Below are 14,773 nucleotides of genomic sequence, written 5' to 3' on the forward strand. Positions count from 1 at the left end.
GGCAGCAGGGAGAGTTAACACCCGATCGTTTGTCGGTCAGCGAAAACAGCAACTGGGGGGTTTTGTCTACAGGACTCCGGACTTCAGTCAGCACGTAGTTAAATGCAGGGGAAAATCTGCAGTCTTTTCAGCGAAACGCGATATATTTGTAAACGTGTAGATTATGAGAGGGGTTTCTCTCTCTGAAACGGCTTGCTTTTACAGTGTAACATTTAGCAGGGGTTTTGTCGCCTTTAATATGGGGCAAAAGAGGGAGGAGGGTACAGGGCCCCCTGCCTTTCTGTGCCGAGCCCAAGACACAGTGGACATGAACACACTGCCTCAGTGGCTGTAAAACGCAATGGGGCCTTTAACCTAAATGCGCAGACAATAACGATGTCTTTAAATCATGTCGGCTGTAATGGCTAGGGTTTGCTTGTATAAATAGAGTACCTCATTTTGGTTTAAACAGCATTTTATTCGGAACATGCCATCTCATTTTCTCTCATCGTTTTGGATGTCGTGGTCGTCTGTTATTTACATTGTCTCCCCCGCCTTCCAGAAAACATGCGTTGGGAATTTCCCTTTGGTGTTTCTGGTTCCTCGCTACCTTTACCTGTTCCCTAAAAGCTCTGATTGGTCGGTTGGAGTTCAGTTTCAGTTTCCAGGTATCAAAGAATGTGAACGGATCCATACACGCTACACATCTCCTGTAATAGATACGTGAATGTCTGAACAAATAGATTTCAAAACAAATTTAAACAGTAGGTAAAGGTGCACACGTACGTGGTGATTTTGATATGAGCTATTTGTATTCAGCAACTAACGTGGCGAGCTTAAGGTGGACATCGGTTTATAGTGTGCATGAATCGCTTTGCTCTGCTAAGGCAGTTTTTTTTTCTTTCTCACTTGTATGTATGAGTGGACTTTTATACATGCATGACCGTTTTTACCCGGCCTTGTTTGTAGCGGTACTCCATTACCGTATTTTTTCTATACAGTTTAACCCTTTCACCGCGAAGCTCGCATTTATGCACAGGCGTGGTAGAGGACCCATATCACTAAAAGGTGACCATTCATTGGTCTGTTATCCATGAACCTGCTGCTCTTAATGTTCGTGGTAGGATAGGCCATATTTTCTCTACATCGCAGGGGGAATCCCCAGCTATTCTTGGCCACTGTCTTTTCTGTGTTTATACCGCAAGGGAATTTTGTACACTAAATTGACAGGCGGTGAAAGGGTTAAATCTCCGATTGGATTCGTGAAGGCTATAGCGACAGCAAAAGTAGCAAGATGTTGTGTAATAAGAAAACGCCGATGTGGCTCATTTTACTGCTTGTAACTTTAGATTCTCGGACATTTCCACGTGCATGGTGTTCTGTTCAGCTAACTTATGTTTTTCTTTTTTTTTTCCAGAGCCCAAGAGGAGGCAAAAGCCCAAGGACAAAAGCCGGCAAGAAAAGTCCTGCCGCGAAGGTAACTGTCGACAGTTAACTGCTGATCTTGGCAATGTCCTGAAGTCTATTTAGCATGTCGATACACTAGTGATAAGCAAATCCAGCTTTAAAACACGAGATAGCATGCTTATGTTTATGATATCACTTTGCATTAAAGTTATGGACTCGGCGGTGATAGGCGCACACAAGCGCAAATCTTAATTTTCTGTTTGCAGTAATTATTGAATGTAGGTGATCACATCTGGGTGACACGACTTCCAGATACGTTTTATTGACTGCGTTCACTGCAGTGAGCGAACGTTTATGGCTTTAAGATTGGACTGAATGGGACATTCGCAGAATCAGGACACTGATTTTGCAGATTGGAGCACTGTAACGTTGGATATATAGTTGTATTGGAGCACTGTAACGTTGGATGTATAGTTGTATTGGAGCACACTAACATTGGATGTATAGATGTATTGGAGCACTGTAACGTTGGATGTATAGTTGTCGTTGTTAATGCATTGGGAGAACATAGTCACGAACAAGAATATTCAGTGTTATTTTTAGCCGCGACTTTATAAAGTATAACTGTAAAAAAAAGAAAAGAAGAAAATTAAATTTTAAAAAAAGCAGACAAAAGGGTGGTGAAATGAGTCGGTGTAGGGAAACGATATTTATTCCGCCGTAAGCAAAATTTCCAAGTCCACAAAATACCATTAGAAAGGAAAAAGAACCCTCTCGGGTAACAAACCCACCGCCAGTCTAGATGCAGGTTAATCATTATCAATGATAAAAAATTGATGTTTGCATCTGATTCTGAAAAAAAAGTACACCCATGAACCGGTTTTCCATGCCAGATGTAGTGCGCGGGGGACTGGTGTGTGTGTGTGTGTGTGTTGTGTGTGTGTGTGTGTGTGTGGGGGGGGGGGGGGGGGTAGGGTAGGTTGTGTTGAGGGGGAGAGGTGGATGGGGAGAGGGGCGGAATTTGGCCTTGGGACGTTCACGCTGGCTGCCCTCCCATTGTCGCCTTTCTGCTGTACGTTTTAGACCATCCCCTAATTGGCACATTACTGAGGGAGGGAGGGAGGAAAGGGGGGGAGGGGGGAGGGCTTGGTGACGATTGGTACTGAGAGGACGAGTGTGTGGTTATGATTCTCTCTCTCTCTCTCTCTCTCTCTCTCTCTCTGTGTGTGTGTGTGTGTGTGTGTGTGTGTGTGTGTGTGTGTGTGTGTGTATGGACGCTTATTATATCCGTTTCCTCCACTCCAGGAATAAACCGAACGAAGCCACCCCCACTCTATGTCCAAGAGCGTATATTTGTATTTGTATTACTCATTTTGTCATAACATATTTCTCTGTGTGTAATTCGGGCTGCTTTCCCCGCGGAGAGCGCGTCGCTACACTGACAGCGCCACCCATTATTTTGAATTTTTCTGCCTGCAGTTTTGTTTTCCTGTCGAAGTGGATCTTTCCTCAGAATTTTGCCAGGGACAACCCTTTTGTTGCCATGGGTTCTTTTAAGTGCGCTAAATGCATGATGCACACGGGGCCTCGGTTTATCGTCTCATCCGAATGACTAGCGTCCAGACCACCACTAGGTCAGTGGAGGGGGAGAAAATACTGTCGACTGCCGGTGGTATTCGAACCAGTGCTTCAGATTCTCTCGTTTCCAAGCGGATGCGTTACCTCCAGGCCAACACTCACCCCCCCCCCCCCCCCCCCCCACTTATACTCCCTCCCTCACTTCCACTCAAAATATGTCAGCATGTTTTGTTGTGTCGCCTTTGCATTGCTGAAACGTCTTTCACCAGCTCTTGTTTGTACTGCTTGTGGGATGCGCTCGTCGGTAGCCTTCTTGGGTGCACCTGCCAAGGTGAGCTGCCTGTGTCATCATTGATCTTACTATTGATCTTTTTGGAGGCGGGTGGGTGGAGGATGGTTGGTGGGGATTAGGGTGGAGCAGTCAGCGTCAAGTATTAAGACAGGTGAAAACGGGCAAGCCGCAGCGTACATACCCGGCTGCGGAAAGTAGCGTCGGTCTCTGATTTGGTGACGTCTCGTTGCGGCAGTGGACCACGTGCCAGTTCTCTCGGCAACGAAAACTTGGCAACGACTGAGGTTGGCAGTTGTCAGTAAGCGAGGTCACACAAAGAAGGAAGATTTTGTATTTATGACTTTAACTGACGTCACGGGAAAGGACGAAGGGGATCTTCATTCGCACGCCTTTGCGTCCGGCATACGTCTTGCAGGCAGTCGTCAGTCCTCTCCGTCACCATGTCGTTTCTTTCATGTATTGGCGTCGGGTGCAAATTCAATGTTCCCAACAGAGGAGTGATGGCGACACGCATTAGCAGGCAGTTGTCACTCGAAAGCACGTGCAGCATTAAGTGCGTTAATTGCCGACGTCCGTCCGTCTTTAACCCCATAAGTGCTGCTGACGAGTACGCTGGTCAGTGGGGGGCTGTCACCTGACACAATGCTGAGCTTGCATGTCAGGGACTTGGTCACCGTTCTGTAGTAAGGCTTTATTCCTCATGGGGGCACTGCATTACTAGCGATCAACAAAATCACTATTTTAGTCAGTCGTGTCCGACTATGACCACCAGAGCAGCAGAGGAGGCATCTGCTGTCCTGACTATCTAGGCTAGAATGATTTTCGTGGAGAGTGTCTTGCCCAAGTTACACCCCCATTCTCTTGGCCAAGGGGTTTTTAGGACAGTCGGCGTTGGGATGGCTCCCACAAGCCAGCTAGCTCCCAATACTGCAGCACCAAGAGCCAGTGCAATCTTGCCTCTAAATTTCAGAGTCATAGTCCATCTCAAACGACTAAGCTGTAAATGACTTCCCATTGCAATTGAGAAAACATTGGTCATACAGCTATCATTTTGTTGTAAGCCCAGCTGTAAGTGTATGTCAATCTGATACATAAGCCTAGCACTGGCTACACGAGTAACGAAATTTCAAGGTATTACCATCCTGATCTTTTTTCAAGCGAAGTTCAGTCAAGGGGTTAAAGTTGGCTAGAGCTTTTGGATTTCACAGTTCATTATGAAAGGAAGTGTACATCCTTACCTCGTCACGTAGTCCCAAACCTAAAATGGACTTCCATAGCAGTATCATCATCCTCCACTTCCATCTATATATGAAAAAAGGCTAGTAAACAGTAGTTCCATACGTGAAAATTTGTACATATTTGAAATGTAATTCTATATGGAATTTTACATGAAATTCATAATTCTGCTTGATATCTGTGGATGTCAGGTGGGTTGTTTCAAGGCATGGTAAATACGCAGTTCAATATGTTGTTGGGACAGCGGGTAGTCATTCGGGACTGAAGACGTGGACATGGTGTCAACACGTAGTTAACGTGCAGGGACATGTCTCACATTTTGAATGGAATGTAGTGTGGAGCTGCAAGCCCACACATCTAGAGTGATCGATTCCAGTGTCGGATCACCACCTTAGGGTATTAAGACTGCACCGTCCTAGTCAGACTTTTTAGAGCCAGACTGTGGCAAGTTTAGAGAAATCGGGGTTTCGAGAGAGAACACAGGTAACAGGCACACACTCGGGAAAATTTGAACAACCTCTCGGTGTGGGGAGTCAGCACTCTTCATCACGCACAACTGTGATTCTGACCTGGAACCCTCTCATCAGGTACAATGATGGTTCGGGTCGATTCCAGTAGACAACATAACGGTTTTGGGAACTGTGGTCCTGGGTGAGGGGAGGGGAGGGGATGTAAGCGGCCGCGTTCCTGGTGTATATAGACGAGAGGCGCAAAATATCTTCAGGAATTGTCTTTGTCAGCAAACGTGTCAGTTTCTCTTTAGGAGATCAAAAGTATTGTTATCTTGTACATTATTGCCTTCTCCGCGTCCTATCCTTTCGTCAGATAGTAATGGAGTAATAGTAACTCCGTATCAAAATGTAATGGTTCGCAGAGTGGAATTTAACTCCTCAAGAGAAGGAATAGTTGAGAGCAAGGTGTCCACGAAGAACGAGCATGCATTGTGACTTGACGAATGTGCGTGGGAATCAAAGACCGACAAAACCAGTCGTAAACTTGGGATGGGATATCCTTTTGGGGGACATATTTGTGACTGTCGGACTTTTACTCAGGTTAACGCTAGACCATCGCTTGTATAAAATGAAGCTGAAGCAAAAACATGGAGCTCCGAAAAGTCTGGAGCTTTATTGCGGGTTTTAGTTTATTTATCTAGTCCTCGACCGCCCATTTTTTCGAGGGTAGGCTGCGGAGCACTGCCATGGTGAATGAAAGAGGAAGGTGCGTGACGCGGTTTCATTTTTTTTTCTCTAAATATATTTTGTTTTACCGGCCTCCCATCTCACAGTTGCAGAGACTACTTTTTTGCAAAACGTCCCCTCACACAAACAGTACTCTGTTGTGTGGTGTAGTGAAGTGAATGGGAACGGGTCGCATCGCGGTTGGTCCGCATTCTTGTGAAACTGAATCGTGCAGATTTGGTGGCTGCTGGAGACAGAACCGTATTTGTCCGTTAAGCCGGGTTTAATCCCTCCCGGTCATGGGGGAGGAGGGGAGAGGGGGGCGGAAGGAGGAGAGCAGGAAGCACGTAGACGCGCGCACAGACATACTCGCACATACACACTCGCACATAAACGAAGGGACAGGCAGGCAGGCAGACAACACTCACGCACGCACGTAGGCACTCACACTTACACACGCACACGTAAGTACGCTCGCACATACATACGCGCTCACGCATACACACATGCATGCGCATATACTTACACATGCGCACGCGCACATACACACGCTCGCGTGCACACAAGCTCACGCACGGATACCTACGTGTACACACACTATGCACACACACTATGCACGCACTCAGACTCGCGTGCTCCTGCGCTGAAGACGAGTAAGCTGAATTTCCGCATTCCGTGTTGAATAGCAGCCCCGTAGCAGTGGTGCTAGCTGCCATCAACAGCCCTCGGGGACAGCGCTCAGCTCGTTCAGGTCAGGTAGGCGTCGGGGAGTGGATTGTCGGGAGCGGGTTGTCAGACGGGCCGTGACAATGTGACAACGTTGCAAGGTGTTGTGACAGAGGTTATCGGAGACGACCATCACGGAGCGCGCTGGTGGTGGTGGTCATTAGGACCGGGGACAGGGAAGAAGGGGGAGGAGGATGTGAGTGTATCGGGTACCTTAAACTGCTTCTGTTGGCAGCAGCCTTAACCAGAGGGGGGGAAAAAAGGGTTGGGAAGGGGAATCGGGGTGTGTGTGGGGGGAGGGGGGTTAGTTAGCTTGGTGAGGGGGCCGTCAGGAGCCGAGCCTGGCAAGTGTCGTGGCTAATCCTACCCCCACACCCCACCCCACACCCCCCTCACCTCTCCCCGTGTCTGTCAGGGCCGTTGTCTCCTTTGTTGTGTCACACAGCCGTCATTGTCGCCCGTTTGGCAGCTGCAGAATGCTGTCGGGTTTGACGGGAGCTCACCACCCCCACACCACACACACTCCTACCCCGACACCACACACACCCCAACCACCACACCACACCACACGCACCACCATCACACCACACACACCACCACCCCCCACACCACACACACCACCACCACCCACACCACACACACCACCACCCCCACACCACACACCACCACCACACCACACACACACCACCACACCCCCCCCCACACCACACACACCACCACCTCCACACCACACACACACCACCACCACACCACACACACCACCTCCACACCCCCCACACCACACACACCACCACCTCCACACCACACACACACCACCACCACACCACACACACCACCACCTCCACACCCCCACACCACCACCCCACACCACACACACCACCACCACACCACACACCACCACCACACCACACACACCACCACCACACCACACACACCACCACCACACCACACACACCACCACCACACCACACACACCACACACACCACACACACCACCACCACACCACACACACCACCACCACACCACACACACCACCACCACACCACACACACCACACACACCACCACCACTTCCTCCACTCGTCGCGCTCGTGCAACTCGGTCCCGTTCGCCGTTCCAGTCACCCACCCCCGCCCCCTCTACCCACCGCGTAACAGCCGCCATGGATGGATGAAAATACCCTCCTTTCCTCCTCCCCCCTCCTTTCCCCTCTCCCCTCCTTTCCCTCTCCCCTCCTCCAAGCGTGCCTCCACTATGGTTTTGATTCCCATGTTCGTGTTCAGTTTTGTTTTTACCCTTCGTCAGTTAGGAATGGGAAAAAAATATCTTCATGGAACGATACCACCAAAAATAGGTTTGACCCTTGTTCGTGTGCCGTGTTCTGTTTTGTTCTGTTTGTTTTAGTTTGTCCATAAACCGTCAGGTGTTTCAAGAATCGATCTTCACACCACGGTGTCACGAAGCGGGTTTATACTGAACCGTCATTCACACAGCTGGCAAAACTAGCTTGTCGGTTTAAATGTTTATATGCAGCGCGTTTACTTCTTGGCCCCTGGAAGTCTGGGTGTGACTTTGACCTGCAGCAGATGATCGAGTTGGTTGGTTGTGTGACGCGAAAACTTTAGAAGAAAAAAAAAAGTGCTTTATATATTCCCCCCTCCCTCCTCAATTCCTCACCCCTGTTCTGCTTCATAAAAAAAATTCTTGGCGAAATTCACAATAGGGTGGGAGAGTGGTGCAGGACGGGTGGTGAGTCTCGGTGTGTGGGTGTGTCAGTGGGTGGTGTGTGTCGGTGGGTGGGTGTGTCAGTGGGTGGGTGTATCAGTGGGTGGGTGGTGCGTGTCAGTGGGTGGTGTGTCAGTGGGTGGGTGTATCAGTGGGTGGTGTGTGTCAGAATCTGAAAGCGGCCTGCGGCCTATTAAAGTGCATATATATATATATTTCGTTGTTACGTATGTGCAGAATTTATCATTTACCGCCACATGGACATCCTAGGCATATGCACTTGAAAGCGAAATGAAAACAAAAGAAAAAAAAAACCCCAAAACCCTTCGTCTTTCTCGTTACATCTCAGTAAGGGTATTTTCCATGCATGTATTGTTGGGTTTCCTTGCTCTATTCAGGATTATTGACAAGTCATGATTCATTTTCTTTTTCAGTATTTTGAACTGAAAATCATGCAGACATAATATGCACGTGTAACTGAGAAATTGCATCGTTACCCATCGTTAAGGGCAAAAACGTCTGCCCAACCTTTCATCACCTTAAACTTTCAGACGCTCTGGTCACAGAGAAGAAAGCAGTTGCCAATTTGCTTGCCTCCACAATCGAACAGAACTCGAGATCTGCTAACAAATCTGCTCGGTTTCTCAAAACCAAAAACCTGACAGAAAAAAACACCCTGTAACTTCTCTTCCGACAACACAGAGAGCTACAACCTTCCTTTCACTTTGAATGAACTTAAATCTGCCCTTCAGACTTGTACGGATTCCTCTCCAGGAATGGACGAGGTCCATTATAAACTCTTAAAACATCTTCCCGAAACCTGTCTGGACACCCTGCTCAAAGTTTACAACCACATCTGGATCACAGGCTTTTTTCCACCCTCCTGGCGGAAAGCCCTCATAATCCCGGTGCCGAAACCGGGAAAAGACCCCTCGAACCCCTCCAACTACCGCCCAATAGCACTGACCAGCTGCATCTGCAAACTGATGATGGTCAACGGTAGACTGATGTGGAAACTAGAGACCGAAGGCCTTCTGGCGAAAGAACAGTGCGGTTTCCGCAAGCATCGCTGTACCTGTAAGAAATGCCTTTGTAAACAAACAGCATGTGGTGGCCATATTTTTTGACTTGGAGAAAGCTTACGATCCCACCTGGAAATTTGGAATCCTCTCGGACCTGCACAAGCTCGGCTTCCGAGGACACCTGCCCCAGTTCATCCGCAATTTTTTGCAAGACAGACAATTCCAGGTGAGGGTCGGCACCACCCTGTCTGACATTCACGAGCAGGAGCTGGGTGTCCCGCAAGGGAGCATTCTGTCGCCGGCTCTCTTCAGCATCAAAATTAATGACATCGTTCAATCCGTTCAGAAGGGATCGGACAGCTCGCTGTTCGTGGACGATTTCGCCTTGTATGCGACTGACAGCACGTATGCCAGCATCCAGCGACGGCTTCAGCTCTGCGTCGACAAAATCCAGTGTTGGGCAGAGGAGAATGGCTTCACCGTTTCGTCCTCCAAAACTGAATGTATTCATTTTCATAACTTTCGCCAGTTCTATCCGGACCCTGAAATCCGTCTGGGAAAATCCACCACCCCGGCGGTCAAGGAAGCCAAATTTTTAGGGGTCGTCTTTAATCAGAAGCTGAACTTCCTCAGCCATATCAAACAGCTGAAAATATCTTGCCAAAAAGCCCCGAACATCATCCGAGTTGTGGCACACACGGACTGGGGTGCTGATAAGAGAACTCTCTTGCACCTCGACAGAGCCCTGGTCCGGTCCAAACTGGATTACGGAAGTGTAGTATACGGCTCGGCCAGACCGTCTTACCTGAAACTGTTGGACCCTATACACCACCAAGGGCTCCGTCTCAGCTTAGGTGCTTTCCGCACCACCCCTGTGCACAGCCTGTACGCAGAGGCGGGGGAACCGCCTCTCTCCAACCGCAGACTGAAGCTGACCCTAAATTATTATTTGAAATTGTTCTCTGAACCTACAAACCCTGCTTACGACGCTGTATTCAACAACCCTTTCGACAAGAAATTTAAACAACCCAAACTGCAACCCTCCTCTTGGACTCCGCATTCAGCCGCACCTAGAAAATGCCGATCTGGATGTTGGTGGCATCTCAGATTTCTCCAAGTTCCCCGACAGCCCTCCGTGGACCTTCAGAACACCTGAGGTCCGATTCGATCTGGCCTCGTACCGTAAAGACTCCACCAGTTCTCTGGCCAACAGAACTTACTTTTCGGAACTCTGCCACAAATTTCCCACTTTTCAAAGAATCTTCACTGACGGTTCCAAGTCAGAGGACGGAGTCGCTGCATCTGCGTTCTGTCCCGCCTTTCCTGACCGGCCCTCAATGGAACACATCCTGTCTTGACAGCTCGGTGTACACTGCGGAACTGACCGCACTGGTTCTGGCGGTAAAAATGGTTCTCTCTTCGAAACAAGAGATTCATGATCTTTTCCGACTCCTTGTCAGCCCTGGAGGCGATCGCCTGCAGGAATATCACTCATCCCAAACTGCTGGAATTTTATGAAGCTTTTACTCTCGCAACGCAGAAAGGATACGAGGTTGTGTTGGCCTGGGTTCCCGGACATGTTGGCATTCGTGGTAACGAAAGGGCGGACCTGCTGGCCAGGAACGCTGTAAAGAATTATCCAGATCCTTTGTACCATACACAGACATGAAGCGGAAGGTGAACACTTACGTTAAGGATCTTTGGCAAGAGGAGTGGAACACCCAGACGGACAAGCTCTTTCAGATCCGTCCAGACCAAAAAGAGACCCTCCATTCGGGGGTGAAGAGCAGAAAGGAGTCTGTGCTGTGCAGACTGCGTGCGGGGCACACTTTTTTTTTTTTTTTTAACTCATTCTTACTTGTTGAAGGGGGAAGAGGCCCCTCGATGTATTCCCTGTAATGAGCCTCTCACCGTGAAACACGTGCTCCTTGACTGTTGGGATCTGCATGACGTTAGACACAAGACATTTTTCTTTGAAGACTTTGTTTCATGATGTCCTTCCGTGGGCGCTGATGGACTTCTTAAAAGAAGCGAACATTTTAAACCAGATTTGAAGGTTTTAAACTTTGGAAGTTTTTTTAAACTTTGGAGTGGAAAGTTTGAAGTGGTGACTCGTTTTAATTTTAAAAAAAAAAATTAATTTATTTTTTATCCTTGTAGTAGTTATTAACGCGGCGATCGCCTTGAGATGGCCTTAGTGGTCGGCGAGGCTCTAAGGACCATAATTTCATTTCATTTCGTTACCCTGATTATCCAGTAATTCTCAAATTGAATGATTTATTAACGAAAAAAAAAAAAAAAAAGACACACAAAAACACGCATCCGTTTACGGGCGGACTCGCACAGAACAGACCTGGAGTAGGAAGGAAGAAAACACATGGTCATAATGGTACCGGGGCAGATTAAACTAAATTTGATTTTTGATTTTATTTATTTATTGTATTCAGTATATCGTCAGTGTGGTCGTGTGGGAGCTGAATTATGTGAAGACCAAAAGCGTTAACCCAAAACTTCTTGCGATCCATGTATGTTATTTCCTATGTCACGGTTGCCCGGGCATGACCTTCGCGGTAGAGACGGCGTTTAAGCAGTATGTAGTGTCGGGTAGTACTTCTAGAGGGGTGGTGGGGGTGGGGGTGGGGGCTTGTCGCGCTCTTCCGAGAGTGGTTCGTCGTCTATTGGTCCCCACCGGCACCCAGCTCTCACCTATGCTAGCGCATGCGGCAGCGCCCAACCCCCGGGCAACGGCTTTGACAGGCTGGCTAAATTAGGTGAGGGTAGCCGACGGGTCTCAAACCCTCGGTGAGGTAGGGCTTGTCTACCCAAGCATGTGAAGACTGGATCCGGCGGACTCTGCGGAAGAAACCTTCATGGTTCAACGGAGAGGAAGGCGGTTGTAGCAGAGCACTGTGGAGTGCTGAGGGCAGGATGAGGCACATAGGACATCCTGCATCCGTTTCCATCTCCAGTCGTCTTGACCTCGTCTTGCCACTGGATACAGACGGTCTCGGACAAGAGAGGTCGACGGTGCGCAACACCTCCTCACTATAAACAAAGTCATCGCGCAAGTCATTAGTCATCCTTCATCCCATACCATCATTTTCTCCAAGCCCTGTGGCAACAGGCGAGCGACGAAGCCACAGGTGTGGGTACACTGGCAGTCGTAGCCGCGGACCTGCACACAGGCGGCTCTTTTATAGGCCTTGAACATCAGCCACGACACGTGGGAACTGAATGCAATGGACAGACCAAAGTGGCGTTCAGCTGTCCACAAAGGCGCCAAATCCTGTGAGACCAACAGAATCGCTGCAGCAGAACAACACAGACAGGCCAGGGAAAGCAGTGCCAGCAAGTCCCCGACAGCCGCCACCATCCCCTGTACACACTGCGTCAGAACCTTCCGGGCGCGGATTGGCCTGACCAGTCATCTGCGCATCCACAGAGCCCAACCCACCCACCCCCAGGATGACTAGATGGTTCTCGTCGATCCCGACAGACGAACCACATTGTAGTGTCGGGAGGCAGACACCATGGCAGAACCTGTTAGGCGTTGGTCTTCTGATCCATGTGTTCACCAGTGATCAGGGTTCGAGGCCCCGTTTCGGCATGGTGTGTCCTCGGGGGAAAGGCACTTCGATTTTCCTCACTACACCCAAGTGTAAAAGAGTACGGACTTCAGTTGGGGGAGGTTAAAAAACATCATCAAACGGCGAAAGGGGAGGATTGGGCCCCGCCTTCAGCGCCGTACACTGGACACACTGGATGTGAAATCCCTGCCCCGATCAGCGTAAAAAGCTCTGGGACCTTTAATCTTGAACTGTACTGGAGCCAGTTGCATTGCTCGGACGGAAGAGCCTAGTGTGGTCGTAACGCGCTACTAACTGTAGTATGGACCTGGCCAATGGCGTAGTTCGGTCAACGTAGGCATTTAGTCACATGTAACTGTCAAAAAGTTAGAACCAAACAATGCAACTGGCACCTGGACTGAAACACGAAGCTCACATATCTGCGCGTGTATTATCACTCACTGTATGACGTTTTATATTATGTGTTTTATTTTATTTTCCAGGCAGCGGACAAGAAGAAAGCGGCAAAGAAGGCCAAGGGGAAATAACCGCACCCCTCTCCCCGATACTATGTTCAGTATCTGTGTATGTGGACCATCTGCGGATGGTTTTTCTTTTCAACTGCTACATATTTGTTACAGGACCGTATCGTTTGTCAGTACCTGGCATGACGTATTGTGGTTTGTCATTGTACGACTGTTTGCTGGAATGTATCCAATAAAAAAACTGTTTGAGGGCATACTGGTTGTGTTTGAGTGAAATTGGAAAAGCTGGTGTGGATGTTTATAAGCGTATGAGGATATTGCATGGAAGATTGGAGAGGAAAAAGAAACTGTCACTGCACACAATCCTTATGGTGCGCGCGCGCGCACACACACACACACACACACACACACACACCCCTCTCTCTGGCATTCTTATACTCATGCCGTGTTCACTTCCACCGGACCATGAACTATGCATGTCTGTGTGCAACACAACAAAAAGTTTTTAAACGGATATATGGCTTGACAACAAAACTCGAACTGCCTTGTAATAAAGCATGCATATGTATCAAGTTTGATGTATTAAAAAAAACCCCAACTTTTCATGTCTGTGCTCATAAAAAAGAGCCATACGCCACGAGATCATCCGCCTAACGACTACACGTCAAGTGAAAACCTTTTGGCAGGGTTACACAAGTGAATGGAAGGGAAACGTTGCGGTTTGCCCCGACTGGAGACCACCAGTACCGAGGGTTATCGGATTTCCCATCTCGCGTGCAGACGGAACATGCAGACAGCAGCTGGAGAAGAAGACTGCAGACAAAGCAGTTTTCTTCTGATGAATATAATAAAAAATAAAAAAAAAAAGGAAAAAAAACAACAAAACAAACTTGTATGTGTGCGGCGCCGTCAGTGGCGAAAAAAAAAAAAAGGAGAAACAAAAAGTGGGAAAGATTTGTGTGAGGCCGTTGAGCAAAAGACGACCGCGACAAATCGGCCCGCAAGATGACGTGAAGATAACAGGAATTTAGTGGGTTGTAACCCTCCCGACTTGTAAATGCGCAAACCTGACTTAATTTTCTGTTGTGATAAAGAGAGAAGTATTGCAAGTGCTGTGTATATAATTTGTTAGAACTGTTATTGGTGTTAAGATAACTCCAACAACCATCTACCTGAAGATCTAATCATCAGCCCCATCCACATGTAATATGCAGCTTCTGTTCAAAGTGTGTGTGTGTGTGTGTGTGTGTGTGTGTGTGCAGTGCGTGCATGTGTGAGTATGCGGCACAAGTTTTTATATTGATATACACTTTTATGTATCCTGATTTCTGCTGTATCTGTGTTTGTGTATGATTTTCGATTTATGTTCGTATCATATATACTATCCCCCCCCCACCCCCTTATATTCCTTGTGACCCCGGTACACTTGGCAATAAAGACATATTCTATTCTATATTATTTTTTTCGGGAATGGGGATGGGTGGAAGAGAGAGGTTCTAGAGTAAAAGTAGAGCGATGGCCTCGTGGTGTTGCGCTCGAGTCGGAAGCGAATGTCTGAAGGTTCAAGTCGTATATGGGC

General features: G+C 48.2%; 1 protein-coding gene across 4 annotated transcripts in view; it reads left to right on the forward strand.

Moving 5' to 3' along the window:
* The window catches only part of LOC143279495 (uncharacterized), a 34,289-nt gene extending 20,847 nt beyond the window's left edge, over positions 1-13,442 (forward strand). For all 4 annotated transcript variants that reach the window (XM_076583542.1, XM_076583544.1, XM_076583543.1 and 1 more), the window contains exons 9-10: positions 1,397-1,456; positions 13,213-13,442. In XM_076583542.1, coding sequence (XP_076439657.1) covers positions 1,397-1,456; positions 13,213-13,257 — 105 coding nt within the window. In that variant the 3' untranslated portion in view covers positions 13,258-13,442. The remainder of the gene's footprint in view (positions 1-1,396; positions 1,457-13,212) is intronic.
* Positions 13,443-14,773: the final 1,331 nt, after the last annotated feature.

The sequence above is a fragment of the Babylonia areolata genome, chromosome 2, assembly GCF_041734735.1.
Source record: "Babylonia areolata isolate BAREFJ2019XMU chromosome 2, ASM4173473v1, whole genome shotgun sequence".
NCBI lineage: Eukaryota > Metazoa > Mollusca > Gastropoda > Neogastropoda > Buccinidae > Babylonia > Babylonia areolata.